The sequence below is a fragment of the Leptopilina boulardi genome, unplaced genomic scaffold, assembly GCF_019393585.1.
Source record: "Leptopilina boulardi isolate dan_hultmark-lab unplaced genomic scaffold, ZJU_Lbou_2.1 LbouV2_302, whole genome shotgun sequence".
In the NCBI taxonomy this organism is placed as follows: domain Eukaryota; kingdom Metazoa; phylum Arthropoda; class Insecta; order Hymenoptera; family Figitidae; genus Leptopilina; species Leptopilina boulardi.
The window spans coordinates 2,228,750-2,255,120 of NW_026137866.1; the positions used below are offsets into that span (position 1 = coordinate 2,228,750).

The window sequence follows — 26,371 nt, forward strand, 5'->3', positions numbered from 1 at the left end:
GTCTCACCTTGTCCTCGGGTTCTTTTTTTTATTTTTTTTTTTTATAATTTATTAATTTTAACTCTCGAACGGTGAAGGAAGGGGTAATTTTTTTTTTTGCTCTTTTTAATATTGAAAGCTCTACAATTAATTTTTAAAAATTATTATTTGATAAAATTTTATTAAAATAAAATTTTATTAAATGGAATTTTATTAAATAGAATTTTATTAAATGGAATTTTATTAAACAGAATTTTATTAAATAGAATTTACTATAAGCCGAATTTTTATTTTTTCGAATTATTATTTTTAATGTAAATTCAATTTAATCAAATTTTTATAAGAATTTTTTTTTATTAAATAAATTTTTATTTTACAAATTTTTTATTTACAAATACTAATTTAAATTTAAATAGTAAATTATAAATTAATTTAAAAATTAAAGCCTCAAATTTTTAATATTTATTCGAAGGAAGCTTACGAAAATAAAATTTATATTTCTAATATTATTCTTTTTTGTAAAATAAAAAAATTCTTTCTACTATATGAAAATTTGAATAAATAATAATTTAAATTCGATGATAATAAAGAAATAAATAAAATGAAAATTTTGTAAAAATTATAGAAATTCGTTTTAAAAATAGAAATTTCGGTTAAATAATAATTTATTTATAAATAAAATTTTTTTTGTAATGAAAAGAAATAAAAATTCCAACTTAATTTTAGAGCTCAATTTATTTTTTATTTTATCGACGTTTAGATGTTATAATAATTATAATTATTTTTTGATAAAAAAAAATTCACTAATATTTAATAGGGTTTTGCATGAAGGGATTAAAATTGGTTCTAAAAAATAAGCTATGAATTTTCTTTTTTTTTCCAATATAATAATTTGTTTGCAATTTTCAACAGGTGATTCGGTATTTTCTCTGATAATAATTGAGAAAAAAAAATGGAATAAAATTGCTTGAATTTTGTTTTGCCACACTAAAAAAAAAAAAAAAAAAAAAAAAAATAGCTGTTGTCTATGTGTCGTTGTGTTGTTGTTGCATGCAGGAGGCCGGATGATTCCTGGAGGGATCGTCAGTCCCCCAGGATCTGGCGGCTCCACGGGGAACATCGGGAACACAAATTCGGCAGCCATCAGACGTGGAAACCGCAGACTCACGCGAAATGAAAGCCGATATCACTCTGGTGAGTATAATGATAAAACTGGTTATATGAAAAGAAAATTGCTCTCCGTTCAATCAGTGAAAAAAAAAAATATTAATTCTTTTATCACAAATTCTAGCAATTTTCAATTTTTGAATAGAAATTTTCTTTCCATATTTTTCATTCTAGAAAGAATTTAAAAAAAAAAAATACAAATTTTTTATTAGGAGAAAAAACACCTGGACTTATTTTACTAAAAAAAAAAAAAGGAAGGTTAAAAAAAAAATTGTGTCAGTGTCATTAAATTTGAATTATGAGACCTTTATATGGTGAAATTAGATCAATACGATCACGTCCATGTGTTTTTTTTCATCGAGGGGAAAAAAAATTTCAAGAAATAAATTGCAAATCGTGGTTTCAAATTTAGAGAGAAAAAGATTTGATAGGGACGGAAGCAAAAAAAATACTGAACCTCTTTCTTCCTTTTACCTCCTACTCTCAATTTTAATTTTTCATATACACTAGCATGCTCAATTTTTTTTTATCTGCATTGCATTTCGATGTTGCACGAATTTTTTTTTTCTAATTTAATCCTAAATGTGCATTAATTTAAAAAAAAAATATTTGATTTAGAAATCATTGTTGACAGCAAAAAAAAAACCGAATATATTGAACAATAGAGATTATTGACGCAATATGTGCGTAACGTTTTGATAAGAATAGTTTTTTTTTTTTTGATGAAATAGAACAAAGCTGCACGTAGGTATATCAGCGAAAGCCGGAATGCAAGAGAAAGGTCAGAGGTGTGCTCGTTTTATAGTTTATGCTACATAATCTTGGTGTGTGAGCGTTGCATTCTTGTCACTCAGTTTCTATAATCTAAACCGTTTGAAAAAAAAAATAATTACATGAAATTAAATTCTTATTTTTTTAAAATCAAATCGGTTGAGAATATTTCTGAGTGAAAAAAAAATTTTTTTTCTTTACTGAAATTAATTTTATTTTCGCAGAGGTGCGTCAGGAGGCGGTTCAACAGGCGTTGGCGGCGATGCAGAGTCGACCAAAACCCTCGTTGCCAATGCCGTCGAAAAGAACGTCTGTGATGGCAAGAAGTCCGGAACGAGAGAGACGCGACGGTGGTGGTGTTGGCGATTCAAGCAGCGACGAGGACAGCGTTGTAACGGAAGAGAGTCCTGGAGCTGGTGGTCCAAGTGGTACTGGACTCTCTGACACGAGTAGCACTGGATCGGCTCGCGATACACCGCCACCACCAAGACCACCAGCGAGACGGCCACCAGCCGATATAACTGATATTGCCGAATATTCACCGCACGCCTATTGTAATTTGGTGCAACCACCTGATGTCACACATACAACGCAAAATCGTCGGCCAGTTATTGCCGATCATGTAAATCGTTATCATGCCGTTGAGGATAATAATACAGGTACCACGGGTAGATGGAAGGTGTCAGCTAAAATTCAACAACTTTTAAATACATTAAAACGACCAAAAAGACGACCACTGCCTGAATTTTATGAGGACGATGATATTGAATTGGAAATTGCAGCAAATCCAAAAGATCCCAATGCACCTAAACCAGAAGGTGGTTCGATGACCTCGGCTATTGGTGAGCAGATGTCCGTTGCCTCTGGTTTGCCAAGGTCACTCGAGGCCGCGATTCTAAGGTGAGATTAGTTTTCCAAAAAAAAAAAAACTTTCTCCAAAAAATACCCTTTTGATTTCCAACAAAGATCGAAAAGAAAATTAGACAAAAATTATATTTCCAAATTAATGGGGAATTTTTATTTTATTTATTCTATACGAATTTTCGAGATTTTTATGAAATTTTTAGTTAACAATTTTATTAAAAAAATAATTTTTTGTAGCCGAATTTTTATTAATTTTCACAAAATTTTTATTTAACGGAATTTTATTATATTTTATCCGAATTTTTATTTCCTCTAATTAAAATTCCATTTAATCGAATTTCTATATTAGAGAATTGTTATGGAATTTTCATTTTTCTTTCATCGAATTTGACAGAATTTCGAATTTTCATTTTTGTAGACAGAATAGTGAATTAAAAGAATTTTATTATACAAAAAGAATATTAGAAATAATTTATAGATTTAGAAAATTTTTATTTCATCGAATTTGGTAGAATTAATTTGTTTGTATTTTCGTTGATATTTAAAACAATTTTTATTTTACAAAAAAGAATATAAGAAATAGTTTTTTTCTAGTCGAATTTTTATTTGTACGTAATTTTCCCAAAAATTCTTGAAACGAGGAATTTTTTTATTTTACAAAATTTCTAATTTTCCGAATAAATGTATGGCGGAAAAATTAAATTTTCAAATTAATTTATCATAAATCTAAATTCGAATTCGTTCAAATTAGTAGAAATTTTTATTAATTTTTTTTTTAGTAAAATAATGTTCCGTATATTGAAGAAAATACAAAATTTGAGTTAAATTTTATTTTACTAAAAAGAAATTTCGTTGAAATAAAAAATATGTAAAATGAAATTTTTTTTAATTGACAATTCTGTAATACAGAATTTCGTTTAAATAGAAATTCCATTAAATAATAATGTTCGAAAAAATAAAAATTTGTCTAAAAGTAAATTCAAAGTAATTAAATTCTGTCAAATTATTGGAGCTTATGGAAAATTTCTAATTAACCGAATTTTTATATTTGCTTAAATTATTATTCGTTCAAAATTAAAATTGTGAAAACGTTGCTAAATTAAAATTTGATTAAATAAAAATTCGGAAATATTAAATAATTAAATTAATTTCGTTGAAATAGAAAGTGAATGTTGCATTGAAAGAAAATTCCAATTAAAGAAAAATTTGAAATGAAATGAAAAACAAATGAAAATTAAAAAAAAATTTTAATATAAAATTCAATTTTAATTAACGTTTGTTTTTTAATTTGTGTTTTTAAATTTTTATTTGATAACAAAAAGATTTCTATCCCTGACAGAATAAAAATTTTAAAAAAGTAGATAAAAATAATTATAATAATAAATAATAAATGTAAAAAAATGTAAATATCAAAGTAACCGAAACGGAAATTGAAGGAAAAAGTTAATCCCTCGGACAAATATTCAAATTAGTTTTAATCCAAAAAGAATAATAATTATAAAATGGAATTTAAAGAGATAGTTATTTAAAAATATAAAAATTGAAAAAAATATCGAATGATTGAACTTGAATGAAAATATTTTTAGAGTATATATAGTTTAAGAGGCATAAGCTGATGCTAGAACAGTCTGAGTAATTTGATCCCCCTAATTTACTTAAGTTCATCGTGCATCATGATAGGCAGAAACTGGATTGTCCACATTTCTCAGCACGTTCAGCACAGATATATATATACAAGTACAAAACTTAACGTGTGTATAATAATGCTTATGGGCACAAATTGTTTTCATAACGAGTTTAGATAAAGCACACACACTCGCTGCTTTATAATATAACAGTCACAAGTAGAATAGAAAAGTCAAACACCCACGTATATATTTATAAAACGTGAATATTTTATCATCTTTCATTCCGAACCTTTTATCCAAATATGGTTATAAGACGGTGAAAGTAAAGATTCGAGATGAAATCTTGTTTTGAATGATGTAACATTGGTGTATTGCAAAGTTTTCAGAAAATTCATGCGACTAAAAATATATATTTTCAAAAAAAAAAAAAAAATTTGTTCTATGATGTATTTAGTTTATTCAATATTTAGGAAGTGTTAATCAATTTGATTTGCAAGGATGAAATTATTAATTTTTCCTAAAAAATTTTAAACAATTTTTTACTAATTATTCAGAATTTTTAGTTTATAAAAGAGAGTTTTTAATTTCCTTTGGAATTTTTCAGTTTTCTTTAGGAATTCTGAATGACTTTCAAATTTTGAAATAATTATTTTGACAATGAATGCATTTATTTTTTGACATAATAATTGTTCAATTTTGAAAACAATGGAAAAATTATTAAATTGTTCCCTTTGTTTGTAAATTGTACATGGTTACATGTAGTTTAAAATTCTTTTTTTTAATATTATTTAATTCTTTATTTAAAATGTTGAAATAATCGAATCTATATTTTTTAAAATTACAATTATTTTTGTAGTTTTTCGTTTTACACCGGTAATTTTATTGTAAATTGAAATTAAAATTTTGGAAAATAAAATTATAAGCTAAAATTTAATTTTTGTTTTGTAAATTATTATTTTATAAAAAGATGTTTTATAAAATTTTGTTTTTGTTTTAGGTACGGCTCAGCAACATATAAGGCACCAGCTGCGACAGTTTTGGATCCGAATGGCAAACTCTGTATAACCTTGACATATGGAAAACTTCTAAGCCGCTCCCATAAAATAGCCTATACATTATTAAACAAAACATTAAGTCGTGCTGGCGATTGCTGTCTAAAACCGGGTGATAGAATTGCTTTAGTTTATCCAAACAATGATCCAATTAGTTTTCTTTGCGCTTTTTACGGATGTCTTCAAGCTGGCATCGTTCCTGTTCCAATAGAGGTTCCTCTAACTCGCAGGGATGCTGGATCTCAGCAAATTGGCTTTTTATTAGGCAGCTGTGGAATTCAGGTATTTAATTTCAATTAAAAAAATTTTTTTTTGAATAATGAATTTTTTTTAAATTGTTTAATAACGAATATTATATTCAACAGGTGGCATTGACAAGTGAAACTTGCCTGAAAGGCCTGCCGAAGACAACGGCGGGTGAAGTGGTGGCATTTAAAGGATGGCCAAAACTCCATTGGTTCGTTACCGAGCATCTGGCAAAGACACCGAAAGATTGGCTGCCACCGCCACGTCTAACGGATGACACTCCGGCTTACATTGAATATACCACCGATAAGGATGGATCCGTGATGGGAGTCACGGTGACTCGAGCGGCGATGCTCTCACATTGTCGCGCATTGACGCAAGCATGCGGTTACACTGAGGGTGAAATTGCCGTTTGTGTTCTCGATTTTAAACGAGAAGTTGGCCTTTGGCACGCAACACTTACGAGTATTCTCAATGGAATGCACGTTATTTTCATACCCTATGCATTGATGAAAGTCAATCCGGCAAGTTGGATGCAAATGATCACCAAACATCGAGCGAGCGTTGCCGTGGTGAAATCGAGGGATCTTCATTGGGGTCTCCTGGCCACAAAGGATCACAAGGATATAACACTGTCGTCGTTGAGACTTTTGCTCGTTGCCGATGGAGCGAATCCATGGTCACTTTCATCGTGTGATCAATTTCTCTCGGTGTTCCAATCGAAGGGACTACGTCCGGATGCTGTGTGTCCTTGCGCTTCTTCGAGTGAAGCTCTCACGGTCTCTATTAGGCGACCGGGTCGTGCCGGTGTCAACGCCACGGGCAGAGGTGTCTTGTCAATGTCAGGACTCAGCTATGGTGTTGTACGTGTTGATCAGGAAAATTCACTCACTTCATTGACTCTCCAAGATTGCGGTCAAGTCATGCCCGGCAGTAAGTAACAATTTTGAATTTATTTCTATAAAAAATTTTTTTTTCAAAGTTTAAAATATTAAAAAATATTTTAAAATAATATTATTGAATGAGTTTTTAAAATTTAAAGAAGATCATTTGGAATATTTTTTAATATATATATTTTTTTTTCTGGAAATTTGTAAATATAATTTTATGAAACGTTAAGAATAAAGTACCGACATAAAGAGTTAAGTACTCGATTTATTCTTGCATTTTATGCATTTCACTGCACATCTAGGTTTAAGAATAAACCTCAGTGAAACTGCGAGCGGAAAGTTGACAAATACCATGTAATGTAATTCAAGCACGTGAAACTGAATCTTGTGTGCATTGTACTTGAATTGCACTGATAACTACTTGAAAAGTTTTGCTTCTAGTTGTAAAACAACAATAAACTTTTATTTTTTAAATTTCAATATTTAAACTTAACAACAAATTTAATTATTTAATTTAAAAAATTTATTAGAATTAAATTTTTTATTGTTAGTTTATATAATTTTTATTATTTTATTTATTTTTCATTTTGTATAATGATTACTATTATTGTTTTTACTTTTTTTATTATACCATTTTCACTTTTGAATTTTATTATTTTTTCTTTCATGTAATATTTATGAATAATTATATTTTATATGCGTATTTTCTATTTTAATTTATTTATTATTATTCTATTTATTTAACATAATGCAATATACAAATTTAACTATTTTACATAAAGAAATATTTAGGTTAGTCATAGAAGCAAAACAATTTTATTTTTCAACGCATTTATAATAAAGAACAATTTCTTTTAGATAGTATTTCTTTATGTATTTTTTGTGTATTTTTTTATGTAGCGATACTTAAAATGTTTGTCAGAAATAAATAATTATTTAATTTATTTATAAACGGATTTATAAAAAATAGAACAAAAATTACATTTTTTTTTACTAAAAGTACTAAATATAATTTGTTAATAATTGTAAATTTGCAAAATTTAAAAAGTATTATTTATTTTGTTATAAAAACTCAAAAGTGTATAATTTATTTAGTTTTATTCAAAAATTATCGAAGATTAATTGAAAATAATATTAATAATTTTTTTTTCCAGGTATTGTTATCGTAATAAAAATGGAAGGACCGGCAAATATTTGCAAAACAGACGAGGTCGGAGAGATTTGTGTGCATAGTCAAACAACTGGAAATCAATATTGGGGATTACAGGGATTAACAAATAATACTTTTAAAGTGTCACCATTACAAGCAGATGGAACAACTCTTGGCAATGAAGAATATACACGCTCTGGTCTACTCGGATTTTTGGGACCTGGAGGATTAGTTTTTGTTTGTGGTTCACGTGATGGTCTTATGACTGTAACAGGAAGAAAGCACAATGCTGATGATATAATTGCCACTGTTTTAGCTGTTGAACCAACTAAGTTTATTTATCGAGGTAGAATTGCAGTTTTTAGTGTTCGAGTTTTACGTGACGAAAGAATATGCGTTGTTGCTGAACAACGTCCCGATTGCAGCGAAGAAGAGGTATTAGTTTAATTTTTATTTGGAAATTTCTTTTTTTTAGTTAACAAAAAAAAATGATTTAGGTAATAAAAAAAATTCTTTTTAGAGTATTAATAAAATTTTTTGTTTTTAGAGTTTCCAATGGATGTCGAGAGTATTACAAGCCGTGGATTCAATTCATGCAGTTGGAATTTATTGTCTTGCATTGGTGCCACCAAATTACTTGCCTAAAACACCATTGGGTGGAATTCATCTCTCCGAAACAAAGAGACGTTTTCTAGAGGGTACACTACATCCTGCAAATGTTCTTCTCTGTCCACACACATGCGTGACAAATTTACCAAAACCACGTGAAATACATTCCGGTAAGTGATTATCAAGGCTTGGCTCGATTCAGCATTAGATGAGTAGATTTAATAGATATAATAGTTGGAAAATAAAGGGGGACCATAGGGAGAAAATAGAGAAATTGAGAGCCGCGCGGTCACTCCTAAAGGCCCGTCGCTTGAATTTTTATAAATCGTGAGTAAAAAAAAAAAAAAAAATCACCTAATACTAATCCAATCCAATTTTTTTGGCTCTTTTTTTTAATTATCTCTGTAAATTGTTGTCTTACCCCCCTGAATAATGTAGTTTTTTAATTCTCCACCCCCTTTTTTTTCCCCCCCTTTCGGTTTTCCTTTCTTTCTTTTGGCTGAGTTCAGAACGTTTTGTAATTCCTCGTGTTTTTGTATATACCTTGTTGTTGAATCGTATTTTCCTTTGTTCGACGGCAAAAAAAAAAAGGAAAAATTAAAAAAATACGTTGGACAGTCTCAATTATGCTTTCCGGTCTCAGTCAGGGGAGAGTTCGAGAAAGTTACTCATTTCTGAGTTGAGCTTTTGCGTTGGTTTACTAACGATATGTACGGGGGCGTGTAGCGGGGGATTCTGTTGCAGACGTGGGTCCAGCCAGCGTCATGGTCGGAAACATTGTCCAAGGGAATAGACTGGCTTCAGCGCAAGGAAGAGACATGGGTGTCCTCGATGAGGATAGTGACAGTGCCAAAAAGGTAAGTTTTTTTTTATTTATAATTTTTAATGGAATTAATTTGACGATCTCTTTTTTTTTCAGTACCAATTTATTTCGGAAATTTTGCGATGGCGAGCTGTTGGCACCTCAGATCATGTGATATTTACGTCTCTGAATTCAAAAGGAGCGGTCGCTGCTTCACTCTCTTGTTCACAGTTGCACAAGAAAGCTGAACGAATTGGAAATCTACTTCTTGATCGCGGGAGAATCAATACTGGAGATCATGTGGCTCTTATTTTTCCACCTGGCACTGATTTAATTTGTGCATTCTATGGCTGTCTATACGTTGGCGCTGTTCCCGTTACAATTAGGCCTCCACATCCACAAAATCTTCAGACAACGCTTCCAACTGTTAAAATGATTGTTGACGTCAGTAAATCCGTGCTGATACTAACTAATCAAAATCTATTAAAATTACTCAAGTCTAAGGTAAATATTAATATTTTTTTTTGAAAAAAATAATTACAGGATATTTTTGTCAATAAATGGAATATAAGAAAAAAGATTTTAATTATTTTAGGAAGCTAACAATGTCGTGGAGATCAAAAGTTGGCCGACGATCCTCGACATGGATGACATGCCAAAGAAAAAATTGCCAGTTATGTATCGCGCACCGACAGCTGAAATGTTGGCCTATCTTGATTTTAGTGTATCAACAACGGGAATGCTGGCTGGAATTAAAATGTCACATGCAGCTGTTACGTCTCTATGTCGTGCGATGAAATTGTCTTGCGAACTTTATCCCTCTCGTCATATCGCTCTCTGTTTGGATCCCTATTCAGGATTGGGATTCGCTCTCTGGTGCCTTAGCAGTATTTACAGCGGGCATCATTCTATTCTTATACCACCGTCAGAGGTTCGTTGAATTTTTATAATTTGAATGAATTTTTTTTCTAAATTTCTAGATGAGAAAAAATAATTGAAAAAAAAATTCTTTTAGGTTGAAGCAAATCCGGCACTATGGTTGTCTGCCGTGAGTCATTCGCGAGTGAGAGATACTTTTTGCTCTTATGGAGTGATGGAACTTTGCACGAAAGGATTGGGCTCATCGGTTCATGCTCTAAAAGCCAGGGGAGTTAGTTTAGCGTGTGTTAGAACATGCGTTGTTGTTGCTGAAGAAAGGCCGCGAATCGCTCTCACAACTAGTTTTAGCAAACTATTTTCCGCCCTTGGATTAAGTCCTCGTGCTGTGTCTACGTCTTTTGGTTGTAGAGTTAATACCGCCATTTGTTTACAGGTAGATTTTGTGCAAAATTTTTTTTTTGCATTTTTAATTAAAAACAAATCTGATTGTATGAAATAAATTTCAGGGTGCTTCCAGTCCAGAACCGTCAACAGTTTACGTTGATCTTCGAGCATTGAGAAATGATCGTGTGTCATTGGTTGAACGAGGAAGTCCACATTCATTATGTTTGATGGAATCGGGAAAATTGTTGCCAGGTGTAAAGGTTATAATTGCCAATCCCGAGACAAAAGGACAATGTGGTGATTCACATTTGGGTGAAATTTGGGTTCAATCATCACATAATGCGAGTGGTTATTTTACTATTTATGGCGATGAGAGTGATTATGCTGATCATTTTAATGCGCGGCTCGTTACTGGAAATACAAATGAAGTTTACGCTAGAACTGGATATCTTGGATTTTTAAGACGCACTGAATCGGTACAGCAATCAGTTCCTGGCGATCCAATAAACGAAAGTTCAGCATCTGAGGCTGATGCACCAACTGGAGATGCGGAACTTCATGATGCCGTTTTTGTTGTTGGAGCACTCGATGAAGCAATTTTACTCAGAGGCATGAGATATCATCCCATTGATATTGAGAATAGTGTGATGAGGTGCCATAAGAAAATTGCCGAATGGTGAGTTGAATTTTAATCATTTTTCTTCACGTTTTACACATTCTTTATTCAAAATAAAAAATTAAATTAGTTGAATTTTTAAACGATGGGATATTGAAATTTACCAACTTATTTTTCTACATTATTGAGAATTTTATATTTTGTTACGCGATTAAAAAAATAGAAATAATTGTTTATTAGTTAATAAATTTTTTAATACTACTTGAATAATAATGAATATTCATTGAAAAATTGAAATAAAATTTCTAAACATTGATTTTTCTTCAATTTTTTATTTGAAAAAATTTAATTACAGAAGCAATTTACATTTTTTAACATTATAAATAATAAAGATATTTTTTCATAGAATCGTTTTTAAAAAAAAACTTAATTATTTCAACGAAAATAGTATAAGAAAATTTTATAGACAATAAAAATTTTATGTAATCGAAAAGAAACAAATAAGGACTTAGTTAATGAAACAAAATTAACTATTTATGTTTTGATATTGTCTTTGGTATTTTTTTAAATAATTAATTGTTACAATTTTTTTTTTACATTTATTTGAGGTTCGAAATAAATGGAGAGTAATAAATTAAAATAAGACTTTCAGGTATTTTTAAAAGTACGTGACATGAAAAGATTTTGTTGGCGAAAACTATTGTTTTTTTTTTTAGAAATTAATGTAATGATAAAAATTTTCAGTGCCGTTTTCACCTGGACCAATCTTCTTGTTGTGGTCGTGGAATTGGATGGAAGTGAAAGCGAGGCATTGGATTTGGTGGCTCTTGTGACAAGCGCCGTATTGGAGGAACATCATCTTGTGGTCGGTGTGGTCGTCGTCGTCGATCCAGGTGTAGTTCCCATCAATTCACGTGGTGAAAAACAACGAATGCACTTGCGCGATGGTTTTCTCGCTGATCAACTCGATCCAATTTACGTAGCGTACAATATGTAAAATGCCCTTTCAATTCGAAAATATTCCCATCATCCCTCGAGTATCGTCGCACAAGTTTTTTCTATACAAGTCACTCTCGTTTCTCGTCGCTTCGTGACAATATAATTACTCTAACCCTGCTCTCTCTCTCTTTCTCTCTTTTCTCTCATTCTTTATTTCTCTTCTATTATCGCATGAGAAAACGTATCTTGAGGAAATCAGGGTTTTTCTCCAGAAATAATTACGAAGCGATAACTAAACGCGTTTCCTATTTAATCTATACTTTTACGTATAGCTTACGTAATAGTATCTAATTGAATTGTTTTTCAAAAATAAAGATTTTTATTATTATTTTTTTATTGTCGCGAATTTTAATTTTCGTCAAATTGTTTGTTTTTTTTTTTGTATTCGAAACCGAAATTCATTTTATTTTCAAGATTTTGTTTATTTTTTTTGAAATATTTCTTTTGTTTTTCGTTATTCGAGATACGTTAGTCCATTAGCGATTTGAATATTAGATATTCCTTTTATGTAAACGAGTCGCGTTCTTTAAGTATATTTGTGATAATAATGGCTCGAATTTATGATCGACGATTCATGGACGCGATCCAATTGACTGCTGTCGTTGATTTTTGTTTTTTTTTTTACAAAAACCAAATGCTCTTGAATTTTAAAGAAACTTTTTTTTGAGCGTTTTACGCATCACGCACAGCTTTTTTTTAAAATAAGAAACAACATTTTTATCTTTTACAAGATAAAAAAAAAAAATCAAATCTAGAAAAATCGTGAGAAAACCGCTCAATTATCGATTCAATCAATTTTTTTTGATTGTTTCCGATGGCAATCAGTTATTTCAATCTCAATTTGTTTTTAACCCATAATATGTACATTTGTTAATACTTTTATAATTTTATATATATATAGAGATATATATAGATATATACATCCCAAATTATTTTAAGCGTTAAATTGAGACACGGCACGATGATGTGATCGTGCGATCATCATTATCATCATCGATTTTGTACGACTCTCGTGATCGAACGATTTTAAGGCGGCCATTATAATAGTGGTGGTTTAGAGAAATTGTGATTATTATGAAACAAAAATCTCCGAATCGCCACTAGTAGACGTTTGTAAATAAGAAAAAAAGAAAATAATAATTTAAGAGTGACTAGGATCCCTTGTTCTTTTAACTGATTTTGTTTTTGGTAGTCTGCACAATTGTCTCCTCTCTCGTCGTTTTTAAGGAACCGTGCCATTCCGTTCAGCAAGTTTTCTTTTTTAATTTGTTTTGCGTTAAAAAGCAATTTTGTTTTTTTTTTTTTTTTAGTGCCCCCCCAACTTGAAAAATGTAGGCTTGTGCAATGTAGGAAAATTCGAGCGTTACCCTACGCAAGATCACGTTGATCTCATAGCTCGTACGATAGTAATTACACGGTAGAACATCCCTGCAAAGAGGAAAAAAGAAAAAAAAAGAAAGGAATAAAAAAATAGTAGCATGACCCTTATCCTGCGACCCCAGGGTTAATACTGATGTGCATTTCATCTCTGATTGTTGGTTGCGAGAAATTCTCGAATGCTAAACTATTCTTTGAAATGCATCATTTTACAGAGAACTGTTATTCCCCTTAAAACCTTCATGTAAACTCCATCTCATTTCATCAATCTCTAAATTTTTTCAAACTCTAACGATTTCGAAGAGAATGTCTGCTCAGTGGGAAATTATCTTAAATGTTAGTAACTTCTAGGTCTGAAATTCAAAAAGCACTTTTCTATTTCACTTAATTTTTTTCAAATATATAAAAAAAAATATGAATAATAATAATATTTAAATATTTTGAAATTACAAACAAAAAATATTTTTTTTAAATTTCACGAAAATTTTTTTTAAAAACTACTTATAAAATGTTGACATAAAGGAGAGGTAGAAAGTACCTGACATCCTCAGGGGATTTTTTTTCCATTTTGAGTAGACAGTTCTTTAAAGAAAATATAAAAAAAACAATATTTTTGGTAGAGATTGAGATTGATGAAATTCAAATTTATAAAAAAAGGATGGCGATCGTCTAATGTAAAGGGACGAGTGAAAGTAATATTTAATCATGACAGCTCTTAGTAATTAATAAAAGACAGTATTTGAAAAAAAATATATATTAAAAAAAAATTTTTTAAAAAAACGGCTGCTAATTATAAATCAGGGTCTCTTTTGTAGTTTAAAACGTGACACAAGACTCTGCCTCATTTTTCACCTTTTTGCACAAACCTACCCGTGGGGCTGATTGTGAATGTTAAAGGGAGCTTACGATAAAAATTACTTTTCTATTTTATATCTCTTCCAATTGTTGCAGCTTAAAGAGACTTTTACAAAACAGGCAGCTAAAATTTTAGACTTTAAATCATTTATATGATCTATACTTAATGATATTTATATATACACATATATATATTAACTATTTACATAACAATTTATATTTATAATTTATATTATATTAATAATTTTTAATTTTTCCAATTTGACACTTTTTTAATTCAAACATTTTCAAATTGTTTTTAACTGAAAATTTTTTTAGTTTTCTTTTTAAATAAATTTTTACATTACTTTCTCATTAAGAGGAAATATTTTATAAAATAATTATATATAAATTATTTTCTGACAAAAAAAAGGAAAATAATTTGTTTATTACAATTAAACTATTTACATTATATGTATAACAAAAAAATATTTAGCAAAATAATTCAAAAAAAAAATAGATAAAATTTTTGTGTGACACGAAATTTAAAATAGAAAAGAAATTGTTATTGTTTTGAATATTAGTGTCGGGGATATTTGGTTGTATAATGTATAAATGTTGATATTAGTAGTAGGAATGTGGAATATTGATTATTGATTGTAAAATCGTCAAATCCCAAGATTGAAAAAATCTTGAGTTTTTTTTTTTTTGTTCCAACGACTAGAATTCGAGGAGAGTCTAGTGCCGTGTATATATACAGTAATAATAAAATAAAAACAAAAACAAAAAAAAAAATTAAAAATCTCCATTATCAGAGATTTTAAAATAGTTTGTATTGTACGTTAAGTATACTATTGAAATTGAAGTAAAAAAAAATGAATTTTCGCACATATACAAAAAACCGCTCAGTCTATCATATACTATGAATGATTATCTTTAGAGGCCAGTAATTTATCTCCAACTTCTACTACAGAATTCAAAAATCATTTTCGACTATTTTTGTGAAAAAATTTCCATACATTATCTTTATATTAAACTATACCTTTGTTTTCATCAACTCGTGATACAATTCCAATATGAAATTCAAGTGAGTTTAGTTTGAAAACGATACTCACAAGGATTTAATAAAAATTTCATCGTTATGATTATTATTACTGTCACAGCCAATATGGTGTTAATATCGCCAGACTAATAATTAATTTTAAGAACGTATATCGTTCAATTCTTTGTATCCTATATTGGAAAATCTCACGAGAATGAAATCGAGGTAACATCCAAATAAAAACTGTTTCTTATACAGTTTACCGTTTCGCTTTTTCTAATATAATATTTTATTGTCGCCTCGAGTTACATTCTCGACTATATTAACACCGCATACAATCCATTTTTTCATATGTACGTACGCATACTTACATACATACATATACATATACAATCATACATGCATATAAATAGACACACGTTTGTAATCAACTTGATATTTACGAGGAAAAAAAAAAAAAAAAAAAAAAAAAAAAAAAAGTCGCACAGATCGAGACAGTTATCAATAAACGTAATGTACATTTTTTACGAGAGACGATTTTTATTATTTATTTCAAATCCTATTCATTGTTTGAAAAAAAAAAAATTCTTTTTGAAAAAGTTTTCTGTTTTTCAAAAGTATAATTTTCTAAAAAGGAAATTAATTTCTAAACTATTTTTTGGAATAAAAATAAAATAATCATAAAATAATCCTTTTTTTTACCGAATTTCTATGTTAATTTGTTCTTTTTGTATTTTTTTTAAATTTCTTTTATTTTCGAAAAATTCCCTAATCAATTTGATTTATGAATTCTGTTGAAATAATTTCAAAACTTTTTCATTTCTCTGATTTTTTTTAACAAGATAATTTTAATTTTTCCAATGAAACAATTGATATTATTTTTTTCTGCAAAGTTGCTTATAAATGATAAAAAAAAGAAAAATTTGTTTTTAAACAATTTTAACAATCAATTAAATTATTTATTAACAAATATTATTTGTAGAATAATTTTAATATTTACTTTCTATTGTAAAAAAAAAAAATTAAATATTGTTTTAATTATTAATGTAATATATAATTTTGATAATAATAATATTATTAAAAGTTAATTAAAAATTTTTGGAAAGCGTAAATAATTTCATTTGAAAAATATTTGTAGCTAATTAAAGGGAGCATAACATTAATTACGATATTTGCTTTGTATAGAAGGTTTCATGTAATAAATTGATTGCCAATATTAATACGGTTATCACACACTATATATTAAAATTAATGAGAATTGTTTCTAGGTTATGAAAATTTTCTATTTTTCCATAATTGTCATTAGATTTTATTTATTATTTCAATGTCATCTTTCTTTATTATCTTTCTAAATTACAGAAAAAAATAAATAAATAAAAATACAGTCTGTAAAGTGCTTATTATGATGATTTATAAATACATAATTCGAAAATTCAAATCAATACGACCACGTGACCTGCCCGTCAGGTGTGCCACTTTCCAATCAGCAAAAATAGAAATTGTTTTAAATAAATACTATATAACTTTCAATTCCATATTATCTGATCTAGACTTCTGTTATCATGTTAATTAATTAAAAAGAAGAAAAAAAACTTTATTAGTAAAAAATTGATTCTATTTATTTAAAAATAGTGATGAAAAAAAAGAATCATTGGCAAGCCTGTAAATTTAACTCTCAAGAGTCAAGTGCATGTAAAACGACGAAGTCAAGTCAAATCAAGTCAAACGCGAAGAAGAGGCTCGAAAGTTACCAAGCCAAGCCGGTATAGTTGTGTATGTAGAGAGTACAATACATATTGTCAGCATTCTGTTCTGTGTCCAGTAAAAGCAAAGTGTAAACCCAGTCTTTAGCCGTCTATCGAGGCATGAGGGAGTGATTTTGCTTAACAGTTGAAAATTTTCATAACCTATAACAAATTTCAAGTATTCCGGGGTGTGCTTTTCAATTGAGTGCATTTATAACCGGATATTTACATATCAGCAAAAAAATGTTCTCCTGTTTCCTACAACCCATTCATCGTCGCTGTTGTAGAAATTGTTGACACATCGATATAATATACTGACGCTTCCCTTCTTGCAAAAAAAAAGCGTTCTGCTCATCTCGAGGAAGTTAACCGGAACTTTAAACACAAGTAAGTTCACGTGTATTTGACATTTCTAATTGTAAACAAATCTAATTTTTTTCATATACAATCAATAATACATTTTTAATTTCTAATTACCGTGTTGAATAAACGTACTAATTTTGACATAATTTTTTTTTGCAAAATTTCGGTTCTTGATAAATATTTGTATTTTTGTAACGAAAATTAAGAATTCGAGGGCATTCTTTAGAAAATACGTATAGTGAATGTAAATAATTAAAATTTGAAAACAAATATTTTTTGTAAATTTTATTTTTATAATTTCATTGTATTGTAAACACGAATCGTTAAGAGAAAGTCATATAGTTTCAAGTTCAATATTATAACGTTGTTTTAATCAACAATAATCGATCTCTTTAATTGTTTTCAAAAAGAAAACTTTTTATTTAAATTTTTGCTTTTTTCTTGAATAAGGGATTTTTTAGAATTCGGCTTTCAACTATATTATTGACAAAAATTTTTTGCTATTTTTGTATCAATAAAGCTGAAAGGTTACAGTTTTTTTTTTTTTTTTTAAAGGAAGTGAGTCGTTTCAAAGTGAATTCTATTTTAAAACTTACTGATGGGAACCGTCCATGTGTTTTAACAGTCCTTATCGTAAAAACCAGTGATATGAATATATATATACATTTTGCACTTAGGTGTAATTATTACAATTAATTCAAATCAATTTTCAATTTCAAAGAGGAGACTAAAAATTGTTTTTTTAAAAATATATTTTTTCTTCAAATATAGAAAGACTAAAAATTATTTAATTAAAAAATTTTGCAATAATTTTAAATTGTTTATGAATTGTAAAATAATTGAATAGTTGGAGTCGTCAAATATGTGTGGAAAACTTGGAAGAAAATATTTCAAGGGCTGAAACCAGTTTGTGACGTACAATACGTAATTCATGAGAGCTCTTCGAAATTTAAAAAAAAAAAAAAAAAAGAGAGAGAGAGAGAGAGAGAAAGATTGGATCTCGTTTTCTTCTGCTGTATACATTGAGAGTCAGATACCTCCCGGGGAGAGACAATCTTGACTTCTCTCTTTAGAGAACCAAAACATATACGCATTTTAAAATACAGAACGCTCATTTAAATCTCCCCAGTCTCTCTTGATTTAGGCTATATTTAAATTTAAAGTGACACGGCATTAGTTCCGCATTGTCAATCTTTCTGCCAACATTAAATCATTTATGAGATTAATATAATAGAAAAAAAAAAAAAATCAGTTCATAACGTAAAGATTACGTATTGCAATATACTTATTTTTAAAACACAAAATTTAATTTTTATTCTTTGAATTTATTTTATCGGAAATGATTTTCCATTAAAATTTTTACTGTAATTGAAACTTTTTCTGATATGTATTTAAAAAAATTGATTATCGCAAAAAAAAAAATGTCCTTGAATTATTCACGGCGTAACCGGAAGTTAAATACTCTAATATTATTTTAAAATCAAAAGGATTATAAATTATAGTGATTATTTATTTGAAAGGAACTTCCGGTTTAAAAAAAATGTTATCATTCAGAATGAGTTGATAAAAAAAAGGTATAAACGAAATTAAAACGAAATTATTATCTAATATGGAGGGTTTAATCGTTGAGATTAGTAATTACCACTAATTGATTTAAGATAAGATAATTATTTCTGCATCAAGTTCTTATCGTATTCGCTCATTTTTCATTGCATTGATATTAATTAATTATTCATTATTATTATTCGAAAGTTAATCAAAATTATAAAAAATTGTTTTAACAATTTCTTTTTTTTATTTTTTAGGTGTACCAGGTAATTTATTCAAGTGATGGCATATTTTTAAAATTGATTGAAAGAAAGCGAATATATATAAATATTGAAATTTGGAGAAGGTAAATACATCAAAACACGTTTACAAAATATTTGAATAATTGAACTTTAAAGATTATAGGAAAACAAATAATGAGAATTTAATTATTTTTTTTAGATTAGATTTATTTTCTCATTTTAATGATTTAATTAGAATGAAATGACAATATAATGTTTTTGGTAAATTATTTTATAAACGTTTTTGAAACGTTAAATGTTTAACTTTTATTTTTTTAAATTGATAATTACATAATATTGCAATTTCATATTTTTTTATTCATGTTTTTTAAAAATATTTATAAATATTTAATATATCGCAAGTATTTACTATATAAATATTTATTTTACAAATATTTACTATATAAATATTTATTTTACAAATATTTACTATACAAATATTTATTTTACAAATATTTACTCAAATATTCTACAAATATTAGAAAAAATAACTTTTCGTGTTTCATATGCAAATTTACCAAGTTGTAAATAATTAAAAACTTTTATCTCTTCGTTTATTAATTTTGAGAGGATTGTTTTTTTTTTTTTTTTTTATTATTTATAACGACTCAAGGAAAAATTGTTTTGCAAAATTTATTTATATAAAAAAAATTAGTTATTTTAATTTTATGCTATTAGAATTTTTTGGTTTTATAATTTAGTTGGGTAGCTTTATTATCAAAGGGGGTGGAACTTCAAATAAGGGTTAGTGTAGACTGCATGTTGAATCGATATTTTCCTTGACACTACGTGACAGCACCTTTATAATCACGAAGGCAACAAGTAAAATTTATCAACGTTACAAATAACGATAGTTTTATTAAAAAAAAAAATTTTGAATATTCGCGAAACATTAATAATATTTAAAAAAAAACTATACTATTAGATAAATTTGAATTTATTTAATAAATCTTTGAATTTCTCTAATTATAATTAATTTTCATATATATAGTTAGCAAATTGTTAATTAGTATTCAATGCATAAGGTGAAGGCTTAGGTTGTTAGCTTTATTATCAATGTTGACTACAAAGACAAAGAGTTGCTTTTGACTTGTATGCATGAGCTTGAATTATTTATATAAATGATTATAAGCGTCTCAAACGACGTTTATGATCAACTATTTTTAAAGAAATACATTTTTTTTTACAATGAAAATTCTTTTCGTTACAAAAAAATTGCATTTATTAATAAAATAAAAATTATAAAAAAAAACATTTGTTTAGATAAAAAAATTTGTTATAATAAATAATTTATTATTATTAAATTTGGTTTTTAAAATTTTTAGTATTGTAAATAATTTATTATTATTAAATTTGGTTTTTAAAATTTTTAGTATTTGAAAATAATTTTCTCTGAATATTGAAGCCAAGAATTTCTTTATTGTTTCACATTCTGTTCGTCTAAAGAACATTTGTCATTTTTATTTCGTTTCTCGTGTGTTTTCATTGGAATTAATAATAAAATATCAATCTTGAAGAATAATTCAAACAAAAATGTTTTAAAATTAATATTACGACACAGGCAAAAAATAGATATATACGGAAGCAAATAAAGTTATATTATTATATATATATCTCTATTATTATTGTTTCCGATAAACAATAAAAATTGATAATGAAAGATGAAATTTAATTTAAAAATTATTTTTATAGGGCAGTAGATTTTTTACAATTACAATTTTTTTAATAAATATTTTAATTTTTTTTATTAATTAAAAAATAATATTTTATATATAATTAAAAATTGTTAATTAGTTAATTATTAAAAATAATTCTAAAACTTTTTTCTTTTAAATTTGCTAAAACAATTAGAATAGAAAGAAATATTTTATTCGTTTAATTCGTCATATTCAGTAATTGAGAACAGAATTTAACAGTTAATCAACCATGGAAATTGATCTATATATTCAGTTACAGACATTAAAATACCTTCTGCTTTGTTGCTAAAATTATTATTATTATTATTATATTTTCTCTTTAAAATTTCAAAATTAGTAATTTATTTTGCTTTTTTTTGATAAATCTTTTTTTTCATATTTTTGTATGATAAATATAAATTAATAAAAAAAATTATTAATAATAATAATAATATAAATAATGACAACGATAATCGGAAATATCAAAAAATAATTGATGCACTTTTTTAATTGAAAGCAGAATATTGCTTTAAAAAAAAATATCAAAAATTTTCAAATGGCAAAAAAAGTAGAATAATAAAGAATTCAATGTTATCTTTATTCACATCTCATGAATAATACACTAGGCTATAAAAGTACAAGCAAAGAAAAAGGAAATTTTCATTAGCGTTGAACATGCAATTTACTCATGTTCATAAAGTCTTAAGGGTAGAAACCTCTGTTAAACCTTGCTGTTATATTAATTATAATTCTTATAATTTAACTCAAATTAGATACAATTTTTTTTTATTTTATTTTTATTTTATTTAAAAATTATTTTTAATTTGAGTAATTTTGTTCATATACAATTTTTTTTAACACTTTCTAAGTTATTAACCTTCAAGGTGATTTGTTAGTATATATGTATATATTGGTTCAGTGTTCCTAATATCACGCAATTGTCTCTCACTTTTCAATTAGTTTAATTGGTTATATTTGCTGACCATTAACACGCAACATCCCGTGACAATGATTCACAGAACTGGATGTTGATCTTGAATTCCTTTCTTTACGCAACATTTAAGTTTCAGTTCATCTCGTAAATAGAGTAAAAAATACAAAAATTTTTCTTATGAATCACATCAGCAGGGTTATTTTCAAAAAAAATTTTTTTTTAATTTTTTTTTTTGAAATTGTAGAATTTAGAGAGTGTACAAAAAAAAAAATTCACTTTCTTCATTTAATTGGAATGAGAATTTAATTTTTTATAAATGGGACAACATAATTACTTTTCAGTTCTTTTTGAAGAAATTTTCTAAATTTATTTTAAATAAATTTTGAAATTTCACTGATATTGTGATAGTTACACATAAAATTTTAAATAGTATTTAAATAGTCTATATTAAATTTTTAATGGAAAATTAATTTATTAGAATTTTTATTTAATAGAATTTTCTTTTTTTCGAATTTTTATTTGTAAATTTTCGTTTATTATAAAAATTCTCATTAATTCAAACAAAAATTCTATCTAATGAAATTTTATCAAATAAAAAAATTCGAGCAAAATTAATTTTAGACGTTTAAAATTAATTTAAATTAGTAAATCTATTTTACTATTTTCCATTGTGGTCTTAAAGAATTTTACAGTCCAGTTAGTACCAGTCGCTACTGGTTATTCGCTTGGTTATAAAAAAAAAAACAATTGAAAAGTTTAATAATCGGTTCCAAAACGCGAAATAAATTTTTGAAAAATCATTTTTGTTTACTATTTCAATAATATAAGATAAAGAAGAATAAATAATTAGGTAAATAAATTTAAAACTATTTTTATTTATTTTACAAAATTTACATATTTTTTTTTCAATTTTTAATTTTAATTTCTATATAACATTGCGAATAAAAAGATTCTTAACTTGAATTTAAAAAAAAAAATTGTGATTAATCAGTGAGATTTTTGTAAATCTTGCTCACGAGTGAATTATAATAAACTTGCAGACTCAACATTCCACGAAATAATAATCTAGAGTTTAAAGGTGAATAATTTAATTATGAATAATGAAAATAAATATAGAATTTTCATTTCATTTTATATTTATTTTATTTATTAACTTATTTGCAAATTTAAATTTATAAAAAAATAATATTTCTTTTAATAAAAATGATAATTTAAAAATTTTGAATTATACATTTTTATTTTTTACAATTTATTAAACGTATTCAAAAATATAATTAAAATCCATAATTTATTAATTATTTTAAAAGTTTCATTTATTTGTTCCCACGGATACAATTATCTTGAGCTTTTTTAATTGAAAAAATAATCCCAATAGATGTGACTTTTAATTGTCTTCAATTAATATGATGTGGCAAAACATGTATAGAGCCTGTTGGCGAGAACCAAAAATTTATTTTATCACATTATTAAATTATTATTATTAATAATTTATTAATAATTTATTAAAAAATTATTAATAAATTTATAAAAAAATTAATTATTAAAGTTTTTTCTAGAAAATAATTGTTTTTTTTCAAATTTTTTTAAAAATTAAAAAAAATTTCAGAACTAATTATATAAAAAGTTCAGTTTCCAACAATATTTCACTGTTTCCGAGATTGTTGTAGATTTAATTGCGAATATTTATTATGTTAAATCTACTGAAGTAGATAGAAGTATATTTGAGAGAAAGGCGTGTTCTGATTTCTTTTTATGGACCCATTGAATTTCTGGCACAAGGGCACACGGGCCACACAAATTACGTTTTTGAGATCGTTTTTCAAATCATGATTAAAAAACAGTAAAAAAAAAATTGTCACGAAACTCGCGTATATAAATTACATTAATTTTGTATTTATATTTTTTATTAATTTTCTAGAATTAATTAATTAATTAAAATATTAAATTTATTAAATAAATATTTGAAACCGAAATTTTTTTTCAGTGTATCAAATTGATAAAAAAATTTTTATATCAATTTGATACTTTGAAATTTTACTTGAAAAATTCTATTCTTGAAATAAATATTATTTTCGATCTCAATAATAAAAAAACATTTTTTTTTTTTATACTTTAACCCATTTTTATAACAGATGGTTCTTTAATGAAAACTTTTATTGTTGCTTTTATTGGAAACCAGACTTTTTTTTTTGCGATAATCATAACGAGGCCTGCATATAATTAGATTGTAATTTTCCTATTTTTCAAATAAAAATTGAATTCTTGTACTATTTATGACTCTTAAGCTTTTAAACAGCTTACAAGATTATAAAATTAGTTATAACTATAACTTTAGTCAACTGCGGAGTATAATGACAATATATATAAAAAATTCATAAATTTCGTAACCTGAGAAACGAAAAACTAATATAAAAAAGTAATAATTATTTTTATCACAACAAATATTCAAAAATAAATTTTATTTGGTTTAAATAAAAATTTTATTTGTGATAAATTAAATTTTTTATTTTGAAATAAATATTAATTGAAGTAATAATTATTTGATAGAAATATTTATTTGTTAATAGTCAAGTAATCGATTATTTGAATCAAATAAATTTTTTTTTCAGTTTTATAGAAAATATATTCTCTAAAAAAATTTTCATTTAAATAATATAAATTGTTTCTTTGGCTTGAAAGTGTTGATACTTGGTAAACAAGTATACAATGTGTAACAATTTATAATCATGAGGGTGGATTTTCTAGCTGTTGAAAAGATCCCATGGAGTTTTAATCAAGTGTTTATATTAGGAGGTCGACGCATTCATCTGGATCAAGAGACACTTTCAGTGAAATCGAGTAATAATCTTATATTAAGGGAGCTTTTGCTCTGATAAATTCGTCAAATATTTTTTTTTTCTACACACTTGACTGGTATTTTATTAGTATAATTAATCATGTTATTTACACAAAACTTAATTTATAGAGCAAACAATTTATTTATAAAAATATCATTTTTTTTACGAATTTACAATTTTTTTAAATACCAAAAAAAACAACTACTTTTGTTCCGAGTCTGAATAAAAAACCCACATTTTGATTTTAAAAGGAGTAAATTTACTCGATTTTAATAAACCACTGAATATCAAATTTCTTGATTCGTCTTAAGTTCGCAAATTGTGGTGATCAGTTGAAGATAATTCACGCCATGAGTGTGAATTATTTATAATTTTTGTTTGGAAAAAAGAATAAAATAATTAGAAATTGATTATTAAGAAAAAAAAATTTAAATACAATATTTAGATTAAGAAAAATTAATTAAATACAATTTAATTAAAATTCTAATTATTTTCTTTCTCTTTAATTACAGTAGCAAACAGAACGGCGGAACTGCAATCGCAGTGTTTCCTCCACATGTGGACATCGCCATCCCGACTCAGAATCGGCCGAGCTCCTAGGAAAAAGTAAGCCGGTTGCCAGTAAAATTAAAAAAAAAGAACCGCTGCAATGAACAATAAACCTGAAGAGAAAACACTTGGTAACCGGAGGAAGCTCTCCTTCCTTGGTTTTGGAACCAGAAGTTCGGTGAGTTATAAAAAAAAAAATTATTATACACTAAAAACTAATATTTTTACGTTGAAATTTCTTTTTAGATGAAACAAAAAAAACGATATTTTCCGTAAACTATTTTTGAATTCCGTAAAATATTTTCCGTATATTTTCAAAATTTTGTAAAATATTTTCCGTATATTTTCAAAATTTCGTAAAATATTTTCCGTATATTTTCAAAATTTCGTAAAATATTTTCAAAACTTCCGTAAAATATTTTCCGTATATTTTCAAAATTTCGTAAAATATTTTACGTTTTTTTTTAATATTGCGTAAAATATTTTCCATATATTTTTAATATTCCGTAAAATATATTCCGTATATTTTTTATATTTTATAAAATATTTCCACATAAACCATCTTAATATCCTTAGAACGTCCATAAGTTATCCTAAAATATCCAATGCATAAAATTCAAAAAGTCCAAATTTCAAAACGTAACGATAAAAAAAACAGTTTCTCTTTATAAAATTTAATACAAATGGGAGAAAAAAATGTACTGAGAAAAAAACAAATTTTGACTCACATTTTATTTGCCTTGCAAATACTGTGGAAAAAGAGTCGACTCTCAGTAAACATTTAAATCCTTTTGATAAATCTGCTAAAAAGGTTGCAAAAGATGAAATTTAGTGCAAGGTTGAAGTCCACTCAGTTTTAAGAAAAAATATTTTTTTAAATTATTATTATTATTATTATGCCAAAAATTTTAAATAATCTTCAATTATTAAAATTATTATTTATTTTACGTATATGTAATATGAAAAATAATTTTATAAAATCTCCTTTTTAATCAGATAAAATAATTAAGATTCATTTATTTAATTAAGTCAGTGGTGAAATTTAAATTAAAATTGAGTCTCTTAACCACGAATCTGACAACAGCCTGCCGTTTGTGGTTTTGGTTTTTTTTTTTTTGCAACTTGATATTTGAATATTATTTTTAATAA

At 26.5% G+C, this 26,371-nt stretch overlaps 2 protein-coding genes across 9 annotated transcripts in view; both read left to right on the top strand.

Moving 5' to 3' along the window:
• LOC127282827 (disco-interacting protein 2) overlaps window positions 1-15,821 on the top strand; it is a 41,513-nt gene extending 25,692 nt beyond the window's left edge. For 4 of the 8 annotated variants that reach the window (XM_051307345.1, XM_051307346.1, XM_051307340.1 and 1 more), the window contains 12 exons: window positions 1,036-1,173; window positions 2,142-2,817; window positions 5,407-5,743; window positions 5,827-6,640; window positions 7,752-8,182; window positions 8,295-8,526; window positions 9,083-9,213; window positions 9,276-9,662; window positions 9,754-10,089; window positions 10,174-10,470; window positions 10,544-11,097; window positions 11,782-15,821. In XM_051307345.1, coding sequence (XP_051163302.1) covers window positions 1,036-1,173; window positions 2,142-2,817; window positions 5,407-5,743; window positions 5,827-6,640; window positions 7,752-8,182; window positions 8,295-8,526; window positions 9,083-9,213; window positions 9,276-9,662; window positions 9,754-10,089; window positions 10,174-10,470; window positions 10,544-11,097; window positions 11,782-12,034 — 4,586 coding nt within the window. In that variant the 3' untranslated portion in view covers window positions 12,035-15,821. The remainder of the gene's footprint in view (window positions 1-1,035; window positions 1,174-2,141; window positions 2,818-5,406; window positions 5,744-5,826; window positions 6,641-7,751; window positions 8,183-8,294; window positions 8,527-9,082; window positions 9,214-9,275; window positions 9,663-9,753; window positions 10,090-10,173; window positions 10,471-10,543; window positions 11,098-11,781) is intronic. The other 4 variants (XM_051307342.1, XM_051307344.1, XM_051307341.1 and 1 more) reach the window with 3 other exon arrangements.
• Window positions 15,822-16,996: 1,175 nt separating this feature from the next.
• The window catches only part of LOC127282830 (band 3 anion transport protein), a 30,266-nt gene continuing 20,891 nt past the window's right edge, over window positions 16,997-26,371 (top strand). Inside the window, exons 1-3 of the mRNA XM_051307351.1 lie at window positions 16,997-17,421; window positions 19,203-19,291; window positions 25,186-25,400. Coding sequence (XP_051163308.1) covers window positions 25,323-25,400 — 78 coding nt within the window. The 5' untranslated portion in view covers window positions 16,997-17,421; window positions 19,203-19,291; window positions 25,186-25,322. The remainder of the gene's footprint in view (window positions 17,422-19,202; window positions 19,292-25,185; window positions 25,401-26,371) is intronic.